The 20,739-nt window shown below is 56.0% G+C and overlaps 6 protein-coding genes across 6 annotated transcripts; 3 read left to right on the forward strand and 3 right to left on the reverse strand.

Moving 5' to 3' along the window:
• Positions 1-80: 80 nt before the first annotated feature.
• BBA_00734 (uncharacterized protein) lies at positions 81-626 on the forward strand (the record flags this gene model as incomplete). The annotated part of the gene is made up of 1 exon (XM_008595831.1): positions 81-626. One exon carries the CDS (start codon positions 81-83, stop codon positions 624-626), a length of 546 nt encoding a protein of 181 aa, XP_008594053.1.
• A 728-nt stretch (positions 627-1,354) lies between these two features.
• Positions 1,355-4,437, reverse strand: BBA_00735 (ABC transporter; the record flags this gene model as incomplete). The annotated part of the gene is made up of 6 exons (XM_008595832.1): positions 1,355-1,603; positions 1,705-1,778; positions 1,865-1,877; positions 2,007-2,055; positions 2,202-2,277; positions 2,388-4,437. 6 exons carry the CDS (start codon positions 4,435-4,437, stop codon positions 1,355-1,357), a joined length of 2,511 nt encoding a protein of 836 aa, XP_008594054.1.
• Positions 4,438-5,700: 1,263 nt separating this feature from the next.
• On the forward strand, positions 5,701-6,018 carry BBA_00736 (uncharacterized protein; the record flags this gene model as incomplete). The annotated part of the gene is made up of 1 exon (XM_008595833.1): positions 5,701-6,018. One exon carries the CDS (start codon positions 5,701-5,703, stop codon positions 6,016-6,018), a length of 318 nt encoding a protein of 105 aa, XP_008594055.1.
• Positions 6,019-6,443: 425 nt separating this feature from the next.
• BBA_00737 (dimethylaniline monooxygenase 3) lies at positions 6,444-8,502 on the reverse strand (the record flags this gene model as incomplete). Its single annotated transcript, XM_008595834.1, has 6 exons — positions 6,444-7,409; positions 7,480-7,606; positions 7,688-7,967; positions 8,027-8,138; positions 8,178-8,332; positions 8,457-8,502. 6 exons carry the CDS (start codon positions 8,500-8,502, stop codon positions 6,444-6,446), a joined length of 1,686 nt encoding a protein of 561 aa, XP_008594056.1.
• Positions 8,503-9,191: 689 nt separating this feature from the next.
• BBA_00738 (myb-like DNA-binding domain-containing protein) lies at positions 9,192-14,137 on the reverse strand (the record flags this gene model as incomplete). Its single annotated transcript, XM_008595835.1, has 5 exons — positions 9,192-10,496; positions 10,547-11,708; positions 12,345-12,760; positions 12,817-13,913; positions 14,017-14,137. 5 exons carry the CDS (start codon positions 14,135-14,137, stop codon positions 9,192-9,194), a joined length of 4,101 nt encoding a protein of 1,366 aa, XP_008594057.1.
• Positions 14,138-15,219: 1,082 nt separating this feature from the next.
• On the forward strand, positions 15,220-18,611 carry BBA_00739 (uncharacterized protein; the record flags this gene model as incomplete). Its single annotated transcript, XM_008595836.1, has 4 exons — positions 15,220-15,708; positions 15,765-16,530; positions 16,561-17,616; positions 17,680-18,611. 4 exons carry the CDS (start codon positions 15,220-15,222, stop codon positions 18,609-18,611), a joined length of 3,243 nt encoding a protein of 1,080 aa, XP_008594058.1.
• Between the last annotated feature and the right edge of the window lie 2,128 nt (positions 18,612-20,739).

A 20,739-nucleotide genomic window follows, 5' to 3' on the forward strand; every position in this document is an offset into this window, starting at 1 on the left:
CTCGTCCTCGCCCTGCTTGAACGGTTCTTTTCCCCCCCTCCCGCGCGCGCCCTGGCCGTCCCGCATCCGCGCCGCCCGCCATGGCAGACGTCCAGGTGCACTGCGGCCCTTATGAATCCATCTCGGACACGGCTTCTCCGGGTCTGCTCTTCCTCCGCCGCTTACTGCCGGCGCTCGACTCGCTTGGGCCCTTTGACGCCCGCGACGGCCAGCGCCCGCCGCAACTCGTCCGCCTCCTCGCTCCCGACGCCACCTTTGTCATGAATGGTGGCCCGCCGCTCCCAGCCGTCGACGTTCTCCAAATGCTGCCCAAGCGCGCAGAACGCCTCGCCCGTTTCCGCCACGACGTCCGCATGGCCTGGGACGTTGCACCCCGCGGCGACGGCTACGGCGACGGCGCCGGCGCCGGGCGCCGCACCGTCATGTACGAGTCCACCAGCGTCTCCGTCTTCAAGGCCGACCCCGAGGCCGTCGAGGTTCGCGTCGCCGAGTTCAACGTCGTCGAGCTGGTCCTCGTCACGGACCCGGAAACGGGCGAGGCGTCGCTCAAGGCGCTTCAGCTGCGCGCCTTCTTGGACGGCGGCCCGGTGACGTCAAGGGCCCAGATGATTGCTGCAGGGGAGTAAAGTTCGAGATTACATTTGAACGGTTCTTTTCCTCCGCCAGACTGTGAACAAGACTTGGTGTAACGCTTGAGCTCTTGGAGCGCGTTTGTCTCACTACCCCGTGTCTCACTACCTCGTCGTCTGTTGTGTTCTGCTTCTTGTAGGGTACTGAACCATCCCGACGACGTTCACTTCAATCACAAGTGACAAACATTGCGAAAATGGGAGTTTTTCAAAATTTCTCTTCCCTCGGGAAGATACGATCATGGTACCAGCAATTCGATTTATTTCAGGCCATTGCTTTTACGCAGTTTATGAATCATGCAAGACATTTGTACCACTAGCTCTACTTAATCGACTGCTCTACTTAATTGACTGAATCGACTCAGTCGACTTAATCAACAGTCTACAGTTGTTCAAAGAAGCCCCCAAACTGTCCCTGCTTATCATGCAGATGAATCTCTAAAAATCCAGTGCCGCATGTACCCATCCTTTCCCACCCTCTGCATCGACGTCGTGTTGGCCTCGGCAATGTACAGCGGCCACTGGTCCTGCGCACCCTGAGCTTGCGCATGTCGCCGCCCAGCACGTACGTCCGCCCAAAGTCGGCCTCCTACTTTTCAAAAAAAAAAAAAACGGGCCTACGTCGACGACGACTTCCTCGTCGGCCTCGATGACGCGGTCCGATGGGTTGTCCTTGTATCGCCGCCAGCGTGTTGGGCCCGCTGCGGACGATGCGCTTGTGCTAACTAGTGCGCCGTCTCCAAGCCGTGACGTTCCTGGCCAAGCGCCGCAATCTCGGCGCTCAGCGTCTTGTCGCTGACGCCCGGCCGAATGAGAGTCTCTTCAATCTCCTCGAATAGGGCGACGGCCTTGATCTGCGCCTCCTTGAGATGCGCCGTGCGGTCGGCTTCGCTCAAGGACATGATGGTAATGGTGATGATGATGATGTCATGTGGGTAACTTGAGCGTTTGTGGAGAGTGTTATGAACGCGGGCCTAATTCACATCAGAAGGTGTGGATCCGCATTTTTACGACGACAAGTGTAGACCCACGGTTTTGTCGGTCCGACAAGTGGCATAATGTCAAGCAAACGCACCCTTTTGCTTTTCCCACCTTTTATCAGCAAGCTAAGCCGGGTGATATCGGCCCACTTCATCTCGCCTTCTGTACCTGGGCTCTAGTTAGAGACTGGGAAGATGTGCATTTGCGAAATAGCTCCCGCAATAAATCCCGAATAAGTCGTCCTGGCTACGTACACTCTTCAAAGTTCTACAATGCAGGTGATATGAAATCAAATATAGAGATGAGGAGGATTTTGAGAGGCTGTGATATTTTGTAGCCGGAAAACGGCACGATCGGGTCGGATGCTCTGGCTGCAGAGCCTTTTGACTCACTTACAAGACCCCCTCTAGCCACGCGGTCAACTAGGCTATTTCCATACATGAGCCTAGTTTCCGAAAGCTCAGGTAAAAACAAGTAAAAAAGTGGCAAACCTCGAACGTAAAGACGAAAGAAGAATGAAGGAATTATTTTCGTGGCTTTCTATTGTATGTACAAGTCTGATCATTGTGGACCATCTTTTTCTCTCTCTACTTCTTAGCCTTGCTGCTCTCTGTCGTCGTCGCATCCAGTCGATCGGTTCCGTCCTCATTGAACAGAGTTTCTTGCGCTATAGTGATCCGTTAGCTGGCTTTTTTTTTTCTTCCCTTTTCTTCTGTTCATTTTGCCTCGGTTTTTTGTGACTGGAGTATACAAAAAAAAAAAAAGAAAAAAACTCACCACTCCACAGCTCAGCGTAGACGCCAGCTCTATCAATCAGCTCCCGATGGGTGCCCATCTCGGCCACGCGGCCCTCCTTGAGCACGATAATCAGGTCCGAGTCGAAAATGGTGCGCAGCCTGTGGGCGACAAAGACGCTCGTGCGGGCCTTTTCGCGCAGGATGCCGTTGATGTTGACCATGAGGCCTTGCTCCGTGTGGGTGTCGAGCGCGCTGGTGGCCTCGTCAAAGAAGAGCAGCGGCGGGTCCTTGAGCAGCAGGCGGCTCACGGCCAGGCGCTGCTTCTCGCCGCCGGAAATCATGAGCCCGCGCTCGCCGACTTTGGTGTCGTAGCCGTCGGGGAAGCGCGCAATCGTGTCGTGGATGCGGGCGCGCTGCGCGGCGGCCACCACCTGCGCGCGCGTCGCGTCGACGGCGCCGTAGCGGATGTTGTGCTCGACCGTGTCGTTGAAGAGCGGCGTGTCCTGCGGGACGACGCCGATGGCGCGGCGCAGGGAGTCGACCTGGACGTCGCGAATGTCCTGGCCGTCAATGAGGATGCGGCCGGCCTGGACGTCGTAGGAGCGAAACAGCAGCCGCAGCAGCGTCGACTTGCCGCAGCCGCTGGGCCCGACAATGGCCACCTTTTTGCCGGCGGGGATGGTGAGGCTGAGGTCCTGCAGGATGGGCCGGTCCGGGTGGTAGCCAAAGCTGACATTCTCGAAGCGAATCTCGCCGCCCTTGGTCAGGGCCAGCTCCTGGGCGCCGGGCTTGTCGGTGATGCTGACGTTGACCTTTTGCAGGCTGAAGAGCGTCTCCATGTCGAGCAGCGACTGGCGCAGCTCGCGGTACACGGAGCCGAGAAAGTTGAGCGGCACGGAGAGCTGGAAGACGAGCTGGTTGACCATGACCAAGTCACCGACTGTTAGGCTGCCTTTGGCGACGCCGTCGGCGGCAAAGTACATCATTGCCGTCAGGGCGGACGAGAAGATGATGTTTTGGCCACTGTTGAGGAACGCCAGCGAAGTCGCGACCTTGATGGAGCTCTTTTCGTACTCTTTGAGCGCCTTGTCGTAGCGAGCCACCTCAAACTTTTCATTGTTGAAATACTTGACCGCCTCGTAGTTGATGAGCGAGTCGACCGCGACCGTAGACGCCTTGTTATCGGCTGCATTCGCCTGACGACGAAACTTTGTGCGCCAGGCCGTGGTCCAAATGGTAAAGGCCGTGTAGCCGACCATGGTCAGCGCCGTGACGGCGGCAAACTTGGCGCCGTACTGCCAGGTCAGGATGCCGCAGACCATGCTAATCTCGAGCGCCGTGGGCAGGATGTGAAAGACCATGCTCGTGAGCAGGAAGCTGATGCCCTTGGTGCCGCGGTCAATGGCGCGCGTCAGGCCGCCCGTCTGCTTGGACAGGTGAAAGGCGAGGTCGAGGCGCAGCAGGTGGCCAAAGACGTTGCGCGCGACGGAGCGAATGGCCTTTTGCGCGACCGACGCGAAGACGGCGTTGCGCAGCTCCTGAAAGACGGTCGCGCCGACGCGCGAGGCCCCGTAGCCGAGAATCATGGCGCCGGCGACCGTCGTGGCGGTGCCGCCGACGGCCGCCACGTCAATGTTCATCGAGTCGACGATGCTCTTGAAGTAAAACGGCACCTGCACGTTGAGCACCTTGGCGCCAATGAGCAGCGCCACGGCCAGGCTCACGCGCAGCTTGGTGCCCAGGTTGTCCTTGGGCCACAGGTACCGCGACATTTCCTTCATGATGGCCCAGTCGGCCTTGCGCTGCTCCGCGACCGTCTTGTCCGGCAGCAGGAGCGGGTCCTTGTTCTTTGCCGCCGTCGCCGTCGCCGTCGCCGTCGCTGGCTTTGTCGTGCTGGGAGCCGCAGTCTTGGGCGGAGGGGTTGCCTGCGGTCGTCGCGGTGCGGCCGTGGTTCGGAGAAGCCGCGTCGACGACGGCGAAGAGGCTGGGCGGCTCGGAGGCGGTGCCGTCCAGGGTGGGCGGGTGCGCGCCGACGCTATCCCGTAGCGGGAGCAGAGCATCGGCGCTCGTGATGCGAGGCGTGGAATCATTGCGGTTTGGGCATTTTCCGTATGGGGCGTCGGACAGGAACGGAGGGGTTTTGCTGGTGGAGGACAAAAAGGAGGAGGAGGGGAAAAAGGGCTGAGTGAGGTTTTGGAGCTCGGTCACCGGCGTACAGGCGGGCTGACGCTGACCAGTGGCGGAAGCCCTATTTGAATAGCAAAGCCAATCAAGTCTAACGTGATGGGAAAAAACGGCAAGAGAGCGAGATTGCAAAACAGGGTATCAAGGTACAGCTTTGGCGAGGCCTCGGGGGATGGAGGACAAAAGGGTCAAAGGTGAACGAGGTCAACAAGGTTGCCATTGTGTCGCTCGCTCGAGGCCGAGGGCGGCGGGCAAAAAAGGTGGAGGCTTGAGGGCGGCCAGGATGAAGTCGACAGGCGGATCATCAATGGTGTCATTGATGCGGCAATCTGCATAAATCAAAGATGCATTAATTTTGTGCAGAATCATGTCAGGTTTTTTTTTTGCCATGATTTTCATCGTCATCTCTTCTTACATTATTTGCTTCATCCACCTTGTTCCAACATGACTTGTCCCGCGCGCTTGCTGTCGCGTGCCTGCAATGGCCGCATACTGACTAGTTCAGCTTAAGTTGTTTGCCTCGACCACCTGGACGCGCCAACATTGATATCACAGCCCACGCTTACTCAGAAAAGAAATCGAGCACCTCGTCCCAACTAAAGCATCTCGTCCTAACTAAATGATTCCATACGTTAGTTTAAATTGACACCATGTCTGGAATCTCAAGCCGCGTGAAGAATGACCGTCTTGTCTCCTCGATCCCATGTCATGCAGCGGCCCTCTGCATTCTCAAGAGGCAGTTCTTCCGGCAATGATCAGCATGCATTTCACTTTTTTATTTTAACCTACTTCAGATCTTTGCAAACCTTGTCCACTCAGAGCTCATTCCGGCCGCAACACACATTCCCGGCCGTGGTGAAGCCGTTCGCTGCAAGCGGAAGGTGGCATTCCTCCCGGCGGTGCGCCCATTGAGACACTGTCTTATTCATCCCAAGTAACAAAAAATTTCCCACAGGACTTTTGTTGTCACAAAACATTCGAGGCATGCCGTGCATTTTGATGACGATTCCAAGATGGCCCAAACTAAACTATATAAGCCCAGAGCAGCGCCTGGTTCTCCCTGTTCCCCCTCTCCCAGAAACACATCACTCAATCACTATTTTTCCCAACACTCTTTTTCTCACCTATAACCAAAACCCCCACCTTCAACCCTCTTTTCTTTTTTCAAAATGAAGTTTGCCATCATTGCCGCTCTTGTCGGCTTTGCCCTCGCTGCCCCCGCGGGCGACGTCGCCAGCAAGCGCGACAGTATCGGCGGTGACCCCATTGGCGGTGACCCTACCGGCGGCGATGTCGTCAACGGTGTCCTCGGCAGCGGAGGCAGTGTCACTCCCGGCGCCATCAACAGCGGTGGCTTCCCTGGCGGCCTCGGCAACGCCGGTGACCATGTCGACACTACGGGCGGCAACTCGGGCGACAGCGTCAAGGAATCCGGCAACGTCGGCAGCCTTCTCGACAACGTGATCAAGGGCAGCCTAGACGATTAAATGCTTTCTTTCGGTTCTCACTGGTTGTTATTGTAAGCAACAATATATTCTTACAAGTGGTCCTAGCACTTGCTGACGTTTCTAGATGAGCCAAGACCCCGGCTTCCTTAATTAGGCGAGATACTGCATGGTCACTTGCCATCTTCGTATCAAGACACTAGAATATTTATACTATGGCGTTGAATATCTCAGAATCCAATAGCTTCTACTCCCCTAGGCTTTTGTATTGTAGCTCAAAATGTGACAAATTGTAGTTGATGCGTAATAACTCGGCCCAAGATATGCACACTGTTTCCGCATTAGGCCAATACGTATGTCGACTAAATCGCTTGCAACCCTCGTCTATGTCTATCGCTATCGGCTGCCAGTAAATCATGCAATTCATTGAAGATACTCTATCCAACTAAAACATCTCCCACCGACTTTCACGAATGGCTCCTCTTATACGCCGCCAGCTTTTCCTCATGCCTCTCATTCAGCCTCTCAATCTCCCTCCTCGCGCCCTCCCACGCTTTGCTCTTGCTACCCGGAAACAGCCTCCAGACCACCGACGTAAACACGCCCGCCTCAATCATTGCGTGCAGCCTCCTCTCACGCCACCAAAACGCCCACGATTCCCACCCGCACCAGCGTCCGACGCGTCTCTCCACGCCCATCCCGGCCGTCTCGTCCGCCCAGACGAGCCACGCGCGCATGTCCACCGTCGCCGGCACCACCGTGCCTCTGCGCGCCAGCCGCGCCACATACCCCTCCTGCGCGTCCATCCACGCCTCCATCGTCTCCGCAGGCGGTAGCCGCGAGCGCCCGCGCCACACCTGCGCGATGCACATGCTCGCCAGGTCCGCGACCGTCAGCGCGCCCGTCGCGAACCACGCGCAGCCGACAAATGCGAGCGAGTCGGGGCGGTCGAGCGAAAAGACGTTTTGGTAGAGCCGCGGGAGGGGCCGTCCGCGGGCGCCCGGCGCGGCGTCCCACGCGGCGGAGAGGTGCCGCGTCGGGTCGACGCGCGGCGAGAGGATGTCGTGATAGTTGTTTTGGTAGCCGACGCAGCAGACGACGACGTCGGCGTGGATGATGGCGCCGGAGACGAGCTCAATGGCCGAGGGGCCGACGAGGCGGCGGATGCCCGGGACCGAGAGGAGCGCGCCGCTGCGGAGGTGCGGGATGAGGGCGTCGTTGATGATGGGGTTGGTGACGGTGGCCGGGGGCGCGGGGAGGAGGCCCCACGCGGGGTCGAGGGCGCCAAAGACGGTGCTGGTCATGCGGTGCAGGACGAGGCCGCTGAGGAGGTCGCGCAGGCGCGGGAAGAGACGGTCGATGAAGCTTTGCAGACGGATGAGACGGTGGGTGAGCACGCTGGTCGCGGGTACGCCTTTGAGGTCGCGAGGCAGCTGGGACAAAGCTGTTAGGAGAAGTAATGTGATGAATGAAATGAACTTCGAATCGGGAGCAGTCACATACGACGTGTGCGCCTCTGTTATGGGACAGGTAGACTTTTGAGGCGACTCCCACCAGCTCATTCGCAATGTCGGCGCTGGTGTTGCCCATGCCCAAAACCACGACCCTTTTACCCGCATAATCGGATGCTCTAAAAAGGAATCCCATCCCATCAGCATATTCAAGACGTGTCAAGTGCCCGATGCACGTTGCAGCAAAAGAGTAAACTCACCTCTTGAACCGCTGCGAGTGCATCACCTCGCCCTCGAATACCTCTTGACCCTCGAGCCTAAAGGGCGTCGCCTTGACGTGCGGCCCCGTCGCCATGACCACCTTGTCAAAGTTCTGCGACGGCGCGCCGGCAATGTCGATCCTCCACCGGCCCGTCTCCTCGCTCTCGGAAATGTGCGTGACGGTGGTGTTGAGTCTAAAGTGCGGCGCGAGGCAAAAGTGCTCGACGTACGACTCAATGTACTTTTGTACCTCGCCTGCGGAACAGTGCGTCGGGGTATCTGGAGAGCCATATTTTAGTAGATGTCTTGCGCGTAAAGGGTTTCATGTAGACACACACCTTCTGGGAAGGGAAAGTCGGTATAGCACATCTGCAATAGTGTGTTAGGGCTGGCGACAGGGTGCAAAAGCCAAGTGACTTGCTCGTTCAATGGGTATGTTGGCTTGTGTGGCTATCACACAGTCAGTTACTTTGGTCCTCATTCTGTCACGTTATCCAAGGAAGTCGGCTTACATTCAAGGATACTTAGAGTCTCCTTGTCCTCGGTAAAGTGCCAGAGACCACCATAGTATGGGCTCTTGTCAAAGCCAGTGACCTCGAACCCCTCTTCGATCAAATTCTTGACAGCTGCTATGCCCATCCCGCCTATTACACAACACATCAAGTGGAAAAAATAAATCAGTCCTTGTCCTTTTCTTCTCTTCCTGGCCGAAATCCAGGCTAAAACACCGGACCCCCGAATCGTCTTCTTCAGGACGGGGTAACTTACCGAGGCCGACAACCGCCACGGTCGTCTTTTCCTGCACCTCTTCCATGGTCTTGCTTTCCTGATGCCCCAGACTTTAATACCACGCGCTCTTTGGCTCGGTTGACGGCATCGAAAACGCCTCAATCAGCTGGTGGTGACGGGGTAGAGATGCCCTGCATGCTAGCCCCAGATGCACGGGCATGCAGCAACTTCAAAGGGGTTACAGGGGGTCCACGTGCTGACTACCTAGTTGCCTAGGTACCTATGGTGCTGTTGTCTACACCCACTCAACACTGCAGGTCGGGGGCAGCATTACTTCGCGCTCACTTACACAAGACGTTGGTCTCATCATAGCAGCACCATTGTATAGATAACACAATCGACGGGGAATATTCATATATGTTTCCGTGCAATATTCATAAAATCCAGCCTTTACCGCCACCGATTCCGCCAAGTGTGGCTTGCAATCCAAACATGATGTTATCCTAATCAAGCAATCAAAGTATCGGCACTATTTGTATCCTTCAAGGTTTTGCAACAAGCCCCAAAAAACGAATCCAACCCCTCATCCGGCGAGCAGCAAGTCCAGTACAAGTAAAAAACACAATTGCCAAGCTCAAATAGTATGAAAAAAAACGCCCCATTAGCAGGCCCAAGGTGATCATACCGACACATAAAGTCAGTCCACTCCCAAAAGACAAACCGGCCAGGAAAACTGTGGGATTAGCCTGCGCAGTCCAAAGTACCACCAATCACTCAGTCCACACGAGCCGGAACATCCTCCATGTCGTCCATGTCCGACGACGGCGCCGTATCGGCCCTGCTATCCTTAAACTTGGTCGGCGTCTTGCGCTTGCGGTGACTGCTTTCATCTATGTCGTCGCCGTCGGCCTCTTCCGCATCAGCAACGATATCGGCAGACTCTTCAATCGGTTCAACCCGTCTCTTAGGTTTCCGAGCTAAAGGTCGCTTGCCATTCTGGGTTCTTCTCGCCGGGGTAGCCTTTTGTGCAGACTGCGGCACCTCGGCGAGCGCATCCAAGGCAGGATCGATCTGTATTTCCTGAATTTCATCCGCAAGTTCGTCTTCGTCACCTCGCATGTCTTCCTGAGTGAGCTTCTCCTTGCTGACGCCTTGCCGGAATTCCTTGTTTCTGGATGAGATTTGGGAGATGAGCGTCATCTCTTCTTCGTCGTCCCAGCCCCCGCCAGAAATGTCGGGCAAGCCTCCCTCCTGGCTGTACTTGTCCGCAAGATACTGAGCACAGTCTCGCGCTGTCATCATCTGTGAACCCGGAACAGACTTGACCAGGCGGTTCCAAACGAGCTCTTGCGTGGAGCGATGCCACGTATTGCGGAATTTTTTGTCACATAGCTTCTGCCATGGAATCCTTGCAGCAGTAGAAGCCGACACGGACTTGATAGCAAGCACCATACGAAACTTTTCGGTATCGGGCATATTCTCAAGTTGACGACGGGCCTTCTCAAGTCGGAAAGAAATGCTAGAGTCGGGGTCGGCCGAAGCGAGTTTATCCTGGGCATTGATTCGCAGATTCATGGCCTTCCACTTGGTTATGCACTGTAAGCGACTTCTCGTACGCTCCATCTGCACACTGATTGATTGCCAGTCGATGAGTTCCTCATACGACTTCCCACGCAACTCCTCCTCTTTGACAGGGTCAGTTGCGCGCACATCATCAACTAGCTTCATGGACTCTTGGACGAAGCGCGTCAAGCGTGCCTCCTCGTCCTCGGTCCAGGCTTCCCTTTTCTGTGCGCCGGCACAAATAAGGTAGTTTCGATAACGATCGCGAATGTCCTCGGGATGGCGGTTGATAAGACCTGCAATGTAGGACCATTTTTTGCCATGCAAATTAATGAGCCCAGACAGTTCAATGTCCTGCTCCCATGTCCAAGTGCCTCGCGCGACGAAATTGTGAAACTTTTTCCGGCAAACATTGATTACTTTTTGTCGGCGGCGATCGGGGCATTCGGCAAAGATGCGAAGCCAGAGCTGAGCATGTGCTTCTCCCGCGCTGGTTCCGCCAGGTTTTTGAATCATCTGCAAATTGTCAATATACAGTGGAAACGTGGTGTGAGAGAGGGACATACATCGTTGACATCGCTCTGCTCCAGATTGTTTTCGACTCTGAAGCTTTCAATAGCGTGAGCAACACGGGACAGTTCCTCCTCGCTGAATTTTCCCTCTGTGTAGCTCGCTCGAGGAGCCTCATCACTATAGAGATCAGCCTCCCGGCCAGCTTTGCGTTGGCGTCTAGGGCCCTTTTTAGAGGTTGCCTTCTTTGTGCGCCGAGGCTTGGGCGTCATGGCCGAAGGTGAGGGTAGTTGTTCAAAGGCCTTAAGTGAGGCGTACGTGAAGGGTTGATCGAAGTAAGTTGGCTTCGACTTCTTGCGTGTGGAGAGTGGACGTCGTGGGGTCGATGTAACTTCGTCCGCTGGTGCTTCGGCTGCTGCTTCAAATGTCGCATTCGTTGGCACCTCTGCCTGCGTCTCTGCTTGTACCTCTGCCCCAATTGAAGCAGCATCCGTCATTTCGGCATCTGGCTGCTGGGAGGCCTGTGTGTTGATGTGTTCTTGCCACGCCTGCCGGGCCATAGCTGCCACGTCGCGCTCCATCTCGGCGGCCTCGACGTCATCCGCGTCCGCAAGATTGCTCGACAGGCCCTTACGGTGCGAGCGCGCTGCGGTGGGCGAGCTTGGGACTTCTGGCTGGGCCTGCTCCTCGGCGATCATGTCAATGGCGGCGTGCGCCTTGCGCTTCTTCCTCTCCTTGCCGTCCGACGAGTCAGAGTTCTTGCGCTTCTTCTTGGACAGCGAGGCAGGCGTCACGTCGGCGCGCTCCTCGGCGTCATCGTGGCCATTGATCGAGCTCGAGTGCCTGCTTGCGCGTTTCTGCGACTTGGATGCGCTGCTGAGCTCATTTCTGTCCCTTTTCTTATCGCGTCGCTTCTTCTTGGAGGATGTGGGCTCGACGGCCTGCGACGACGGTATAGTGGCGGCGTTGCTGTCAAACACCTCCAATGCGCCAAAGTCGACTTCCACATCGCTGGCCCCATCGTCGTTGGGAAGAGGCGGCAGCTCTTGCGACGCCATCGCCATCGTGTCGTCGTCTCGGTCTATCTGCTCGGCCTCGCGCTGGCGACGCGCGCGGTGCTTGTCCTTCTTGGTGCTGACGTCGGCTTTGGCGGGCGATGATTGCGTTCGCACAAGGGAAAGAAGGCTAGATGCGATACCACGCGAATCAACCCATCTACTGGTGGAAGACATGGAAAAAAAAAAAAAAAAAGAGACGAAGGAAGCAAGGATTACAGGTGGATAACGGTTGCTCCAGGTTAGCTGAGGCGCTGAGGGAGGAGCAAAATGGATGCACCAGAAAATTGAGGCGCGTTGCTCAGTGGTCGGGCGATCTGGTTGGCTGGGAAGCTGCTCGTGCAGGGTAGGCTGAAAATGAAGTGGGCGCTAGTGTGATTGCCTGAAAATTTAGGCAGAAAGGGAGAGTGCCCAATGAATAAATGCTCCCAGCAATGATTGAAAGGGACGGTGAATGATGGAGAACGAGCTTGAACTAATTTCAGCAGTAAAAAACTGGCATTAAATACTGTCTATATATTCTATAATGATGCTTCTGTACGACCAGAAAATTTTTCTCATCAGATGTGACCATGAACGCCTCCATATTGATGTTTTATGGTGTGGCGCCGACCAGCCTCCTGTATTGTACAACTCCACATTGCCGTTACACTGACATCGTATCGTATCGTGCAGCGCAAATGCACTTGACCACCTAATAACAAAGGAAACCGACTGCCTAGTCACTTCGTCGTGAGATCCAAAATCGTTCTATACCCAAAAATGGTGCAAAAAAGACGCCTGCTCGCTGAACGCTTACTCGTCCTTGTTTTCAGCCTCCTTTATCCTCACCGTGATTCCCTTGCGGCCCGCCTCAATCTCGTAGTGCCCGCCGAGAACAAGATCCTTGGCCACCAGTTCGCGCGTCCTGCCCAGGCTCTCAATGTCGGCGATGCGCTGTATGGTCAGTTCCAGATGCTTGTCAAAGCCCGGCTGGCTGCAAATCTCTTGAAACGCGCGGTGCATGGGGACACTGCTGGCTCGCACGTCGGCCTTGCTCGTGATGCTAAACAGATTGAGGCTGTCGAGCTTGCGGATAAAGTCGCAGCGCGTCATGAGTTCCTGTGCAATGTGGAACGGGTACGAAGGCAGCAAATGGCCTACGACGGGGTCGTATATCAGTTCCATGTCCTTTTCCTTGGCCACCAATGCCTGCGCGAGAACCATGGCGGCAGCCTATTTTCCAGTCAGCTCTGTAGTCTTGATTTATGAGACGGCGCATCTATACTTACCGCCCATTTCTGCTGGTCCATGACATCGTCGTCCATTTCCATGCCCAGTATCCAGCACTGGTTCAGGAACCACTTCTTCTCAATGTCCTGTATGCTTTCGCATGTTGCTAGCATGTCCTTGCTCTTTGCGACCTTGTTCAGGAAACTCAAGCGTCCACCGACGCGGTCATAGACCTGCTCGAGACGCTCCATGTCGAGCGACTCTCCCCAGTAACGCTGGCGATACTTTTTCAGAGCATCGACAGCTTGCGCCTTGGGCAGGTCGGTGATGGGGAGGACCTCCATGCGCGTGGCGAGTTGCTTGAGGCGCTCGTAGACCCAATAGTCGTCCGAATTGAAGACCATGGTGACGAGATTGGTGGCGGCCCACTGCTCGGCGCGTTGCTGCAGCAGCTCGATGAGGTCGCGGCCGTCATCATCGTCGCGCAGCAAATGCATCTGATTGACAATAAGAATCAGCGGCTTCTTACGCTTCTCGATTAGCTTCATGGCGACCTTTTCGAGCTTGTTGAGGGCGCGCTCAATATCGAGCAGGGCGGTGGACTCGCGCGGGCCGCGCTCGCTAAAGTAGCCGCCAATGTAGTCCTCATGGTACTCGTAGTTGAGAGCCTTGCCGAGACGCAGACGGACGACCTCGAGATCGGCGTGGGCCTCAAACATGGAAACGCCGTCGCCGTCAATCTTGCGCATGGCTTCGAGCAGCATGCTGCTCTTGCCGGTGCCCTTGTCGCCAATCATGAGAAAGTAGTGGCCGACGTCGCGCCCGTCGACAATGGCATCGACAATGGTCTGCTCATCGCGGTGCACCCAGCGCTCCTCGCTCGTCTCGCGATGGGACGGCATGTCTTTGGCGACGGCGGCCAGATCGAGGACCGGGTCGCCGGGCTCAAAGGCGCGGACCATTTTGTTGACGACGAGCATCTTGTAGGACCTGTGGTAAATGTAGCCCGCAGCAGCGAAGCCGAGTCCCAGCACGAGAATCGATGCAAAAGTCGTGGCAGCAGATTCCGCCATTTTGGAGGCTACAGAAGGCTCCCTTTGACCCTTGTCATTGCCAGCATTCGGGTTGGCACCCGAAGCCGTCTCAGGCTTACTCTCTGCATTAGGTGCATTAGCATAGTGTGGGTGTATGACGGCAGGTGATTGCAAGAATTTCTGCAATTGACTTGATTGAATCCTTCCTCAACGCTCATGACATACCATTTCGCCTCAGACTCTGCGTCGAAAAGGCGCAACCTGTTGGTGACCAAGCTGGAGGCCTCGCCAAACGCCTGACCACCAAGCGTGGCGCGGCCCCAGCCACGAGCCTGGGTGCGATCATGACAACGATGACAATGCTGCCAATGCCTCATGTGACGGCCACAGTTGGTACGCCGTGTTTTTGACTGTCGATGTTGCAACGAATTACCAGAAACGCTTGCAGGGAGAGTTGCTTTTGCAAGAGACGGATTGCCATATTGGTCTGTGCGAGCGGATGCGGTTGCAAGCTGGGTAACCAACTTACGTGGCGGGAACTGGAAACACGGTTCGTGGTAGCGCGATTAGCGGGATACTCGTCTCCCTTCAGGGGATTCGCAGTGCTTGATAACGCGCGCTGAAAGGGACACAACCCACTGTAATCCACTGTAATCCACTAAAAACCGGCAACCTCAAGTTACTGCCGAGACTACCTTTGCCCCAACGACAAAGAATGAGACGTCGCTCTTGCAACAACTGAACGATCTCTTGAAGATGATTATGTCCCTCTCTTATTCTGTTGAAACTCTTCTCCAGCCAGTCTCCTTGCCTTTTCGTGAACGATTCTCATTTACAGCTACCGCGACTTTATTTTCCTGCATCCGCCCCCTAGCATCCCTGCAGCACTTCATCTTGTCCCCTGACTAGCGCCCAACCTTAATTTCATCACCTTCATCACCAACTCCCCTCACCAACAGGATAGATTGCTCAAGATTTTATCAACGTCATCTACATGTGCCTTTTTACCGTCTTTGAATTTCAAGCTTTGATTCTATCTACACTAGCATTCTATCCGTGCTGCTTCCACATTCCCCAATATGGATACAGCCGTGTTACTGCCCTGCCCAGGCCGTGAATCACTCACTTTTCACCTTGCACCTCACCTTGCAGAATGAGCCAACTGTGATGTAACACTGCCCCTCACCCGCTGCCAACTCCGAGTACATTCTGTTCTTGCACACTGTGCGATGCGACAAATCATGCAAGATATAGTCATCGAGACTGATTCCTCATGCTTTAAAACGCTTGCGCATGGGAATCCCAAAAAAAAGACCACGCAACTGGCCTTCAAGTGGTGTATATTGCAACACGCGCTTTTTATACCTTTCTCAAATTATACTCCATGAGCCACTACCTTATCTCGCTACAGCTTTGGTAGATTTTCCAATGCTTCCCTGTGCCCTCGAAGTCGAAGAACGCTGGCTGCGCCAAGAAATCGGCCAGCTGCAGCAATTGCTCCGAACCGACAACCTGACTTGCTCCAAACGCCACTGCGAGTTCAACAAGGTCATCCAGAGCCGGCTACGTGCTTTTGACCACGACGAGTCTCTCCACGCGGCATTACTTCAAGGCCCGCCCCTAAAATGGGCAAACAGCGCCGGTCTCTACAGTATCAACCCCCGCAAGGCGATTCTCGCCGCCACACGCGTCGTCTTCAAAGACGCTGTCCGCGGCGGCGGCATCGATCACAGCTTCTCCATGCACGGCATTGTGTCGCTGGACCAGCTGGAGAAGCACCGCCTCGTTCTAGTCAGCACCGTCAGGCGTGAAATGGCGGCGGCCATGATGGACATGGCGCAGCTGTCACTTCTCCACGAGCTACACAATGCCGCCACTCTTCATTATGGCCTGTTTCACATGGGCTTTCGTGCAGCTGTAAGGTATCTTCCCGAGTGCAAACACACTTCCTTCATGCTCATGTCTTGACTCAGATCTTAATCCATGGCCTCGATCCCAGACTACAAACGCCAGAGGAACAAATTATGGCAAAGCTCAACGCTCTTTTTCCACCCATTGCCGCCGCAAAACTAGACTCGGCAGCACCACTGGCTCCCTACTCTGACGGCTTGCGTGAAAGCATTCGTTTTTCTGTCTACGAACATTTAATGCGAGGCAACGCCACCGACATGACCGAATGGCGGGCGTTGCAGACCCGGCTCTACTCCTGGTGCAATATGCCCGGCTACGCTGAAGCCAGGGGTGCTCTCCTCCGCTACACGGAAGAATTTAAAAAGATCGAAGTGCTCTGCCTTTCCACCCTTCACTCGCTTGAGAGCCGGAGACGCAGCCTCTACGTCCCCGAGTCCCCCGCCGACACCTCGTTCCTGACGAGCTCGTCACGATCCAGCGCCGCCCCATCCCCATGCTCTTCCTTTATCGGCAGCGACAAGTCCGCCGACTTTGAGCCGGGCCTCCAAGACTCCCGCCATTCTTTCGCATCGGGCCCGTCGCTGTCCTCGGCGAGCCGGCACGCCGCGCAGAACGCGCCGCTGCTCCGCGGCATGCCTGGGCGCGAAATCTCGGCCGCCAAGACGGACGGCGCGGCATTTGCAGGCGACCTCGACGCACCGCCCATTCTCACGTATCCGCACGACCTATCGCGGCACGAGTTTGACCAGCACCCGCTCGCCCGACACCTGGAAATGTCGCCCCGCGAAAAGATGCAGCTTGGCCTCATCATCCCTCGGCAGCTCTCGAGTCGCGATTTCTAGTACAGTTTCGACTCAGAAGACGACGTTGAGGAAGAGCCCGTCGAAATACCAAAGCTCGTCAAGGACAAGGGCAAAAGACGCCGGTTCGGCCGAAAGGGCTCCGACACGCAAGTACCGCCCGTACCGCCTCTGCCTTCCATCCCCGAAGCCCTGTATTCCAACCACACGCCAGGCAACTTTGGCAGATTCGTCAGGCGGATGCGATCAAAGTCGGGTTTGGCAACGCGAGACGCTTCGAGTCTCGATACTGCAGCGCCATCAGCGTCCGCCGCGGCAGAGCTGTCCAAGACTCCCCGAAAGCTCAAGAAGCCCTTGCGACGGAGCGCACGATCCGTCATCTCCAGCCCGGAGCTGCAGCCGAGCCACGACGCCCCGCCGTTGTTTGACTTGGCCAGCAGCGATCTGACGTATCTCGTCCCGTCCCAGAGCGCACCCGCCAGCAGACGACAGAGCATCGTCAGCCCCTGCGAGACTCCCCACCCTAGGTCAGAGGACGTTGAAGACGGCCCCGTGCTGTGGAGAGTTGCGCCACCGCGACTGTCACCCATGGAGTTTGCGAGGATCCGTCTCATACAAGCCGCTCTGGAAAGGCGCGACAATGACTTGATATCGTCTGGCTTGACGAAGCTGTGGTTTTGGACTCCGCGGTGGGAAACCTTCCTCGTGCTCCCGTGCAAGCAAACCTCTTCAACCATCACTCCTGCTCAGCCCGATATGCATGAGAAGACATCGGTTCCTAACTTGGGGATGAGTTCAGAACTGGATTCTATGCCCGTACCCGATGGACTGGTGCAAGCTGGGCCTGATCGAAGGAGCTTCTTGTCCTGCCCACGGCTGTCACTGAATCTCGGCAACATTGCCCTTCAGCTCCCATCCATGCTGAACCTGATGACCTTGGATGGTATCCATCCCTTAAGATCATTGTCCAGCTCTACAAGGTCAGGATCACCACCAGAAGCGGAGGATACTGGATGTGCGGCAAGACGGTTCAGCGTTTACGCGGAGCGGACGGAGCCTGTGTCCATCTCGAACACTTTCACACTCGATTCGCAAACGCAAAGGACAGATCAAGGTATGCAACCTTTTTCAACGCCACCCACAAAACTTGAGGAATACCTCTTACATCCCTCGCTAGGGTTCTTTCCGTTGCCTGCTGGCAACGGAATCAATCGATTCAGCCGCCAAGATGTTAGCACCCACACGACACGACAGATTGCCACCCAACACCCTTTCCAAGACACTGCAATCTACAATCGATCAGCAACTCCCGAAGCTGGACCGTGGGGTTTGCGCGGCCATACGTCTGCAGCAGGGTCGTGCAACGGTCGCGACGGCTCCAACGTCACCGTTCCGACAAGAACCGGTCTCACCCGGCCCCCCAGAAGCATGGCAGTCGCAACACGGCTGCACCAGCACCTCGACTACCAGCACCAGCACGTGGTCGGGGGCGAGATTGTGACCCCCGTCGCGGCCCGCAAGGTCGGAAAGCTTGTTGCGGGCGCCTCCGTCGTGAGCATGCACGCCGCCCACTCCGAGGACTTTGCGCGGCCCGACGTCGCCGACGAGGAGCGCGCGCTGCGGCCGCCGCCTCTGCACGTCGTGCGGCAACGACCCCATGCCGCTGGTGGCCGTGGACTGCGCGAGCGGGACACGACGCGGCGGAACCTCTTCCGCAGCAGCAACGACGACAATGACAATGACCTGCGCGGCTTGCTGCGGCATCTTGGTGACGCGCGCGAGACGCGGCCCGCACCGTGGTCGCCTCTGCGGTATCCCGGCGGCGGCGGCGGCAGCAGCAGCAGCGATAGCCAGCCGGTGACGCCGGAGACGCGCCGCCAGAGCTCGGTGTTGAGCCACTTGTCGATTACCCCGACGGCGCTGCGTCTAGGGCTGGCAATGCGTGGCCGCGACGAGGAGAGCGAGGAGGAGCATTCAGGGCTTAGTCCCCGGCAGCGCAAGGTCGCGGCGACGCACCAGCCGGTGCCAGACTCGCCTACGCTGCCGGTTGTTGGGCCGCAGGTCAAAATGAGACGGTCTTCGCGGCGGGCATCGCACGGCTCGTTGTGATGAGTATGACGTACCTAAAGAGGGAGATTTGTCCATCACGTTGTAATGACAAAGGAGAATGACGATGGAGAGTAAAGCATACGGCACCAGGAGGAACGGGGGCTGAACTCACCAGCAAAGCTTTTCATCTTCAGCCAGTCTCTTTTCAATATGCCACAGTGGCAAGGTCTTCCGATCTTGTCAACTACTCTTGTCCAAGCATCGACTACATGCTAGATTACTGAAAACGTATGCTGATACAGTGTAATGTCTCTTTTGCAACAACATGCAAGTAGTCGACAATGTCAACTTGCAAGAGGTCAACGGAACCAATGCCATCATTGGAGCTCAATCACAAAACTCGCTCTGACCATAGCCAGCTGTGCCGGCTTGTTGGGGCAGGCCAACACCGGGCACAACTCGGCCCCTCGAATTTTTTTTTCTCCAAAGAAGGGGCAGCCAGTTGCCCAATTTCAGAAGCCAGTATTATGCGCCGGTATGACGCCCAATGCCCGAGCTGAGTGTAGGCAGATGCTCCTTGGCCTCGCAAGAGTCTTGGCAAGCAAACCAATCAACGCGACGAAAATTGCATCACTCAACTGAATGTAATCAGATGATAGCTTGTGCATGGCCCACCAGCCTTGGCACGTTCAAGAAAGTGCATCCGATCAAGAGCTCGGCACATTGTCGTCCGCTTTTGCCAACACCGCCGCCGCGACTCCCTCTGCACGACGGCTTGCGCAAGTCAGCAAACCTTGATTATCAATCTACGCCCTCGGATTGCTTAGATCCTAAACTAAACCCCACATTTCGCATCATCCGCCGTGATGTTTTTCGGAAGAGCGTTCCCGAGGGAATGGGGAGTTGGGGAATCATTTGCGAAAGCCGTTTGACAGCCCTCAATGCAAAGTCACACGGTATCTCCGTCGCAAATAGCACAACTCGCGTGATAATTATGCCCCCCTCCCTCCCTCTTTCCCCCTCCCCCGCGCCACTGCCATCATGAAGGGCACCTGGAAGCGAAAGAGCTGAAGTTTGAATAGCCACGTCGGCGGGCGCAGACAAGGATGGCCTCATGAGCGACTGAATGCCTAAAATTAGATAATGACAAATGGCGACAGCCCAGCCCACACCGCGCCCCGGGCAGGCGGGACAGCGCAGATGGGTTGGCTTGCATCCCGAAGCAACAAGGGGGGGCGCAGAATCCCGAGAGGGTGGTTGAGGCCCGCATGTGGCGGCGCCGCGCACACTCCTGCATACAGGGCAGAGCAAGGTAGCAGCGTCAGGACAGGGACAAGGGATGGTCCGGATTCTCGACGAGCCTGTTCCTACGAAATTCCAGCTGTCTGGATGTGCGGGCGCGGGCGACTGCAGCCGCAACCGCATGATCAACAACCACCAACTCCCTGAAAACCTAGTGACATCAGTGGAGACAGCCCGGCTTATCCCAGCATGCCTGGCTTCCCGCCACAGCTGACAGCCTTGTGAGTTACATCGCGTCCTGATGACCTGCTGTTGGAGGTGCTGGAGGGCGGCTGGGGGCAGAGAGCGGCGCCGACGGTCGCGTTGGCGGAGCTTCTTTTGGCATATTTCTTGACTGCCATATCAAATCGAGAAGTAATATTCACAAATCGGTGCAGGAGGGCCGTCCCAGCAGTATTAGTTTCAGAGGGTGTGAAAGGAAAGAGAATGTGGATAAAAGGTAATAATAATAATAATAATAATAATAATAACAATAACAGCTCACTTACTTCAGACTTCTACTGTGCTAAGTGGCGTTTGAGATCAGTTGGCCACCAGCCAACTTCTCCTCGGTTTTACGCGAATTGATTTGGTAAGGCGACGAAAAAAATACCCGGGCCGCATAGGATATTGCTCGTAGTCTCGTAGAGTGCATGCAGGTGAGACCGCCGTTTCAAGCGACACATGGCGGCGCATGTGGTGTCGTTCATTCCGAGGGCCTGGAATCTGCGGAGTTGAGGGTTATTGAGAAAGCACGAGGGCCGACTTGCATAACCGTGATTTAAGATGCAGCGAAATGAAATTAGCGGCAAGAAGTTTCTTCTGCTACACTGGTCTGTGAGGCAGATCGGCGCGGCGGACCTTGTCGACAGGCAGATGCCCGTCGCGTCGAGCAGGCCTCGCGCCA

The sequence above is a fragment of the Beauveria bassiana genome (genome assembly GCF_000280675.1).
Source record: "Beauveria bassiana ARSEF 2860 unplaced genomic scaffold BBA_S00002, whole genome shotgun sequence".
NCBI classification, from domain to species: domain Eukaryota; kingdom Fungi; phylum Ascomycota; class Sordariomycetes; order Hypocreales; family Cordycipitaceae; genus Beauveria; species Beauveria bassiana.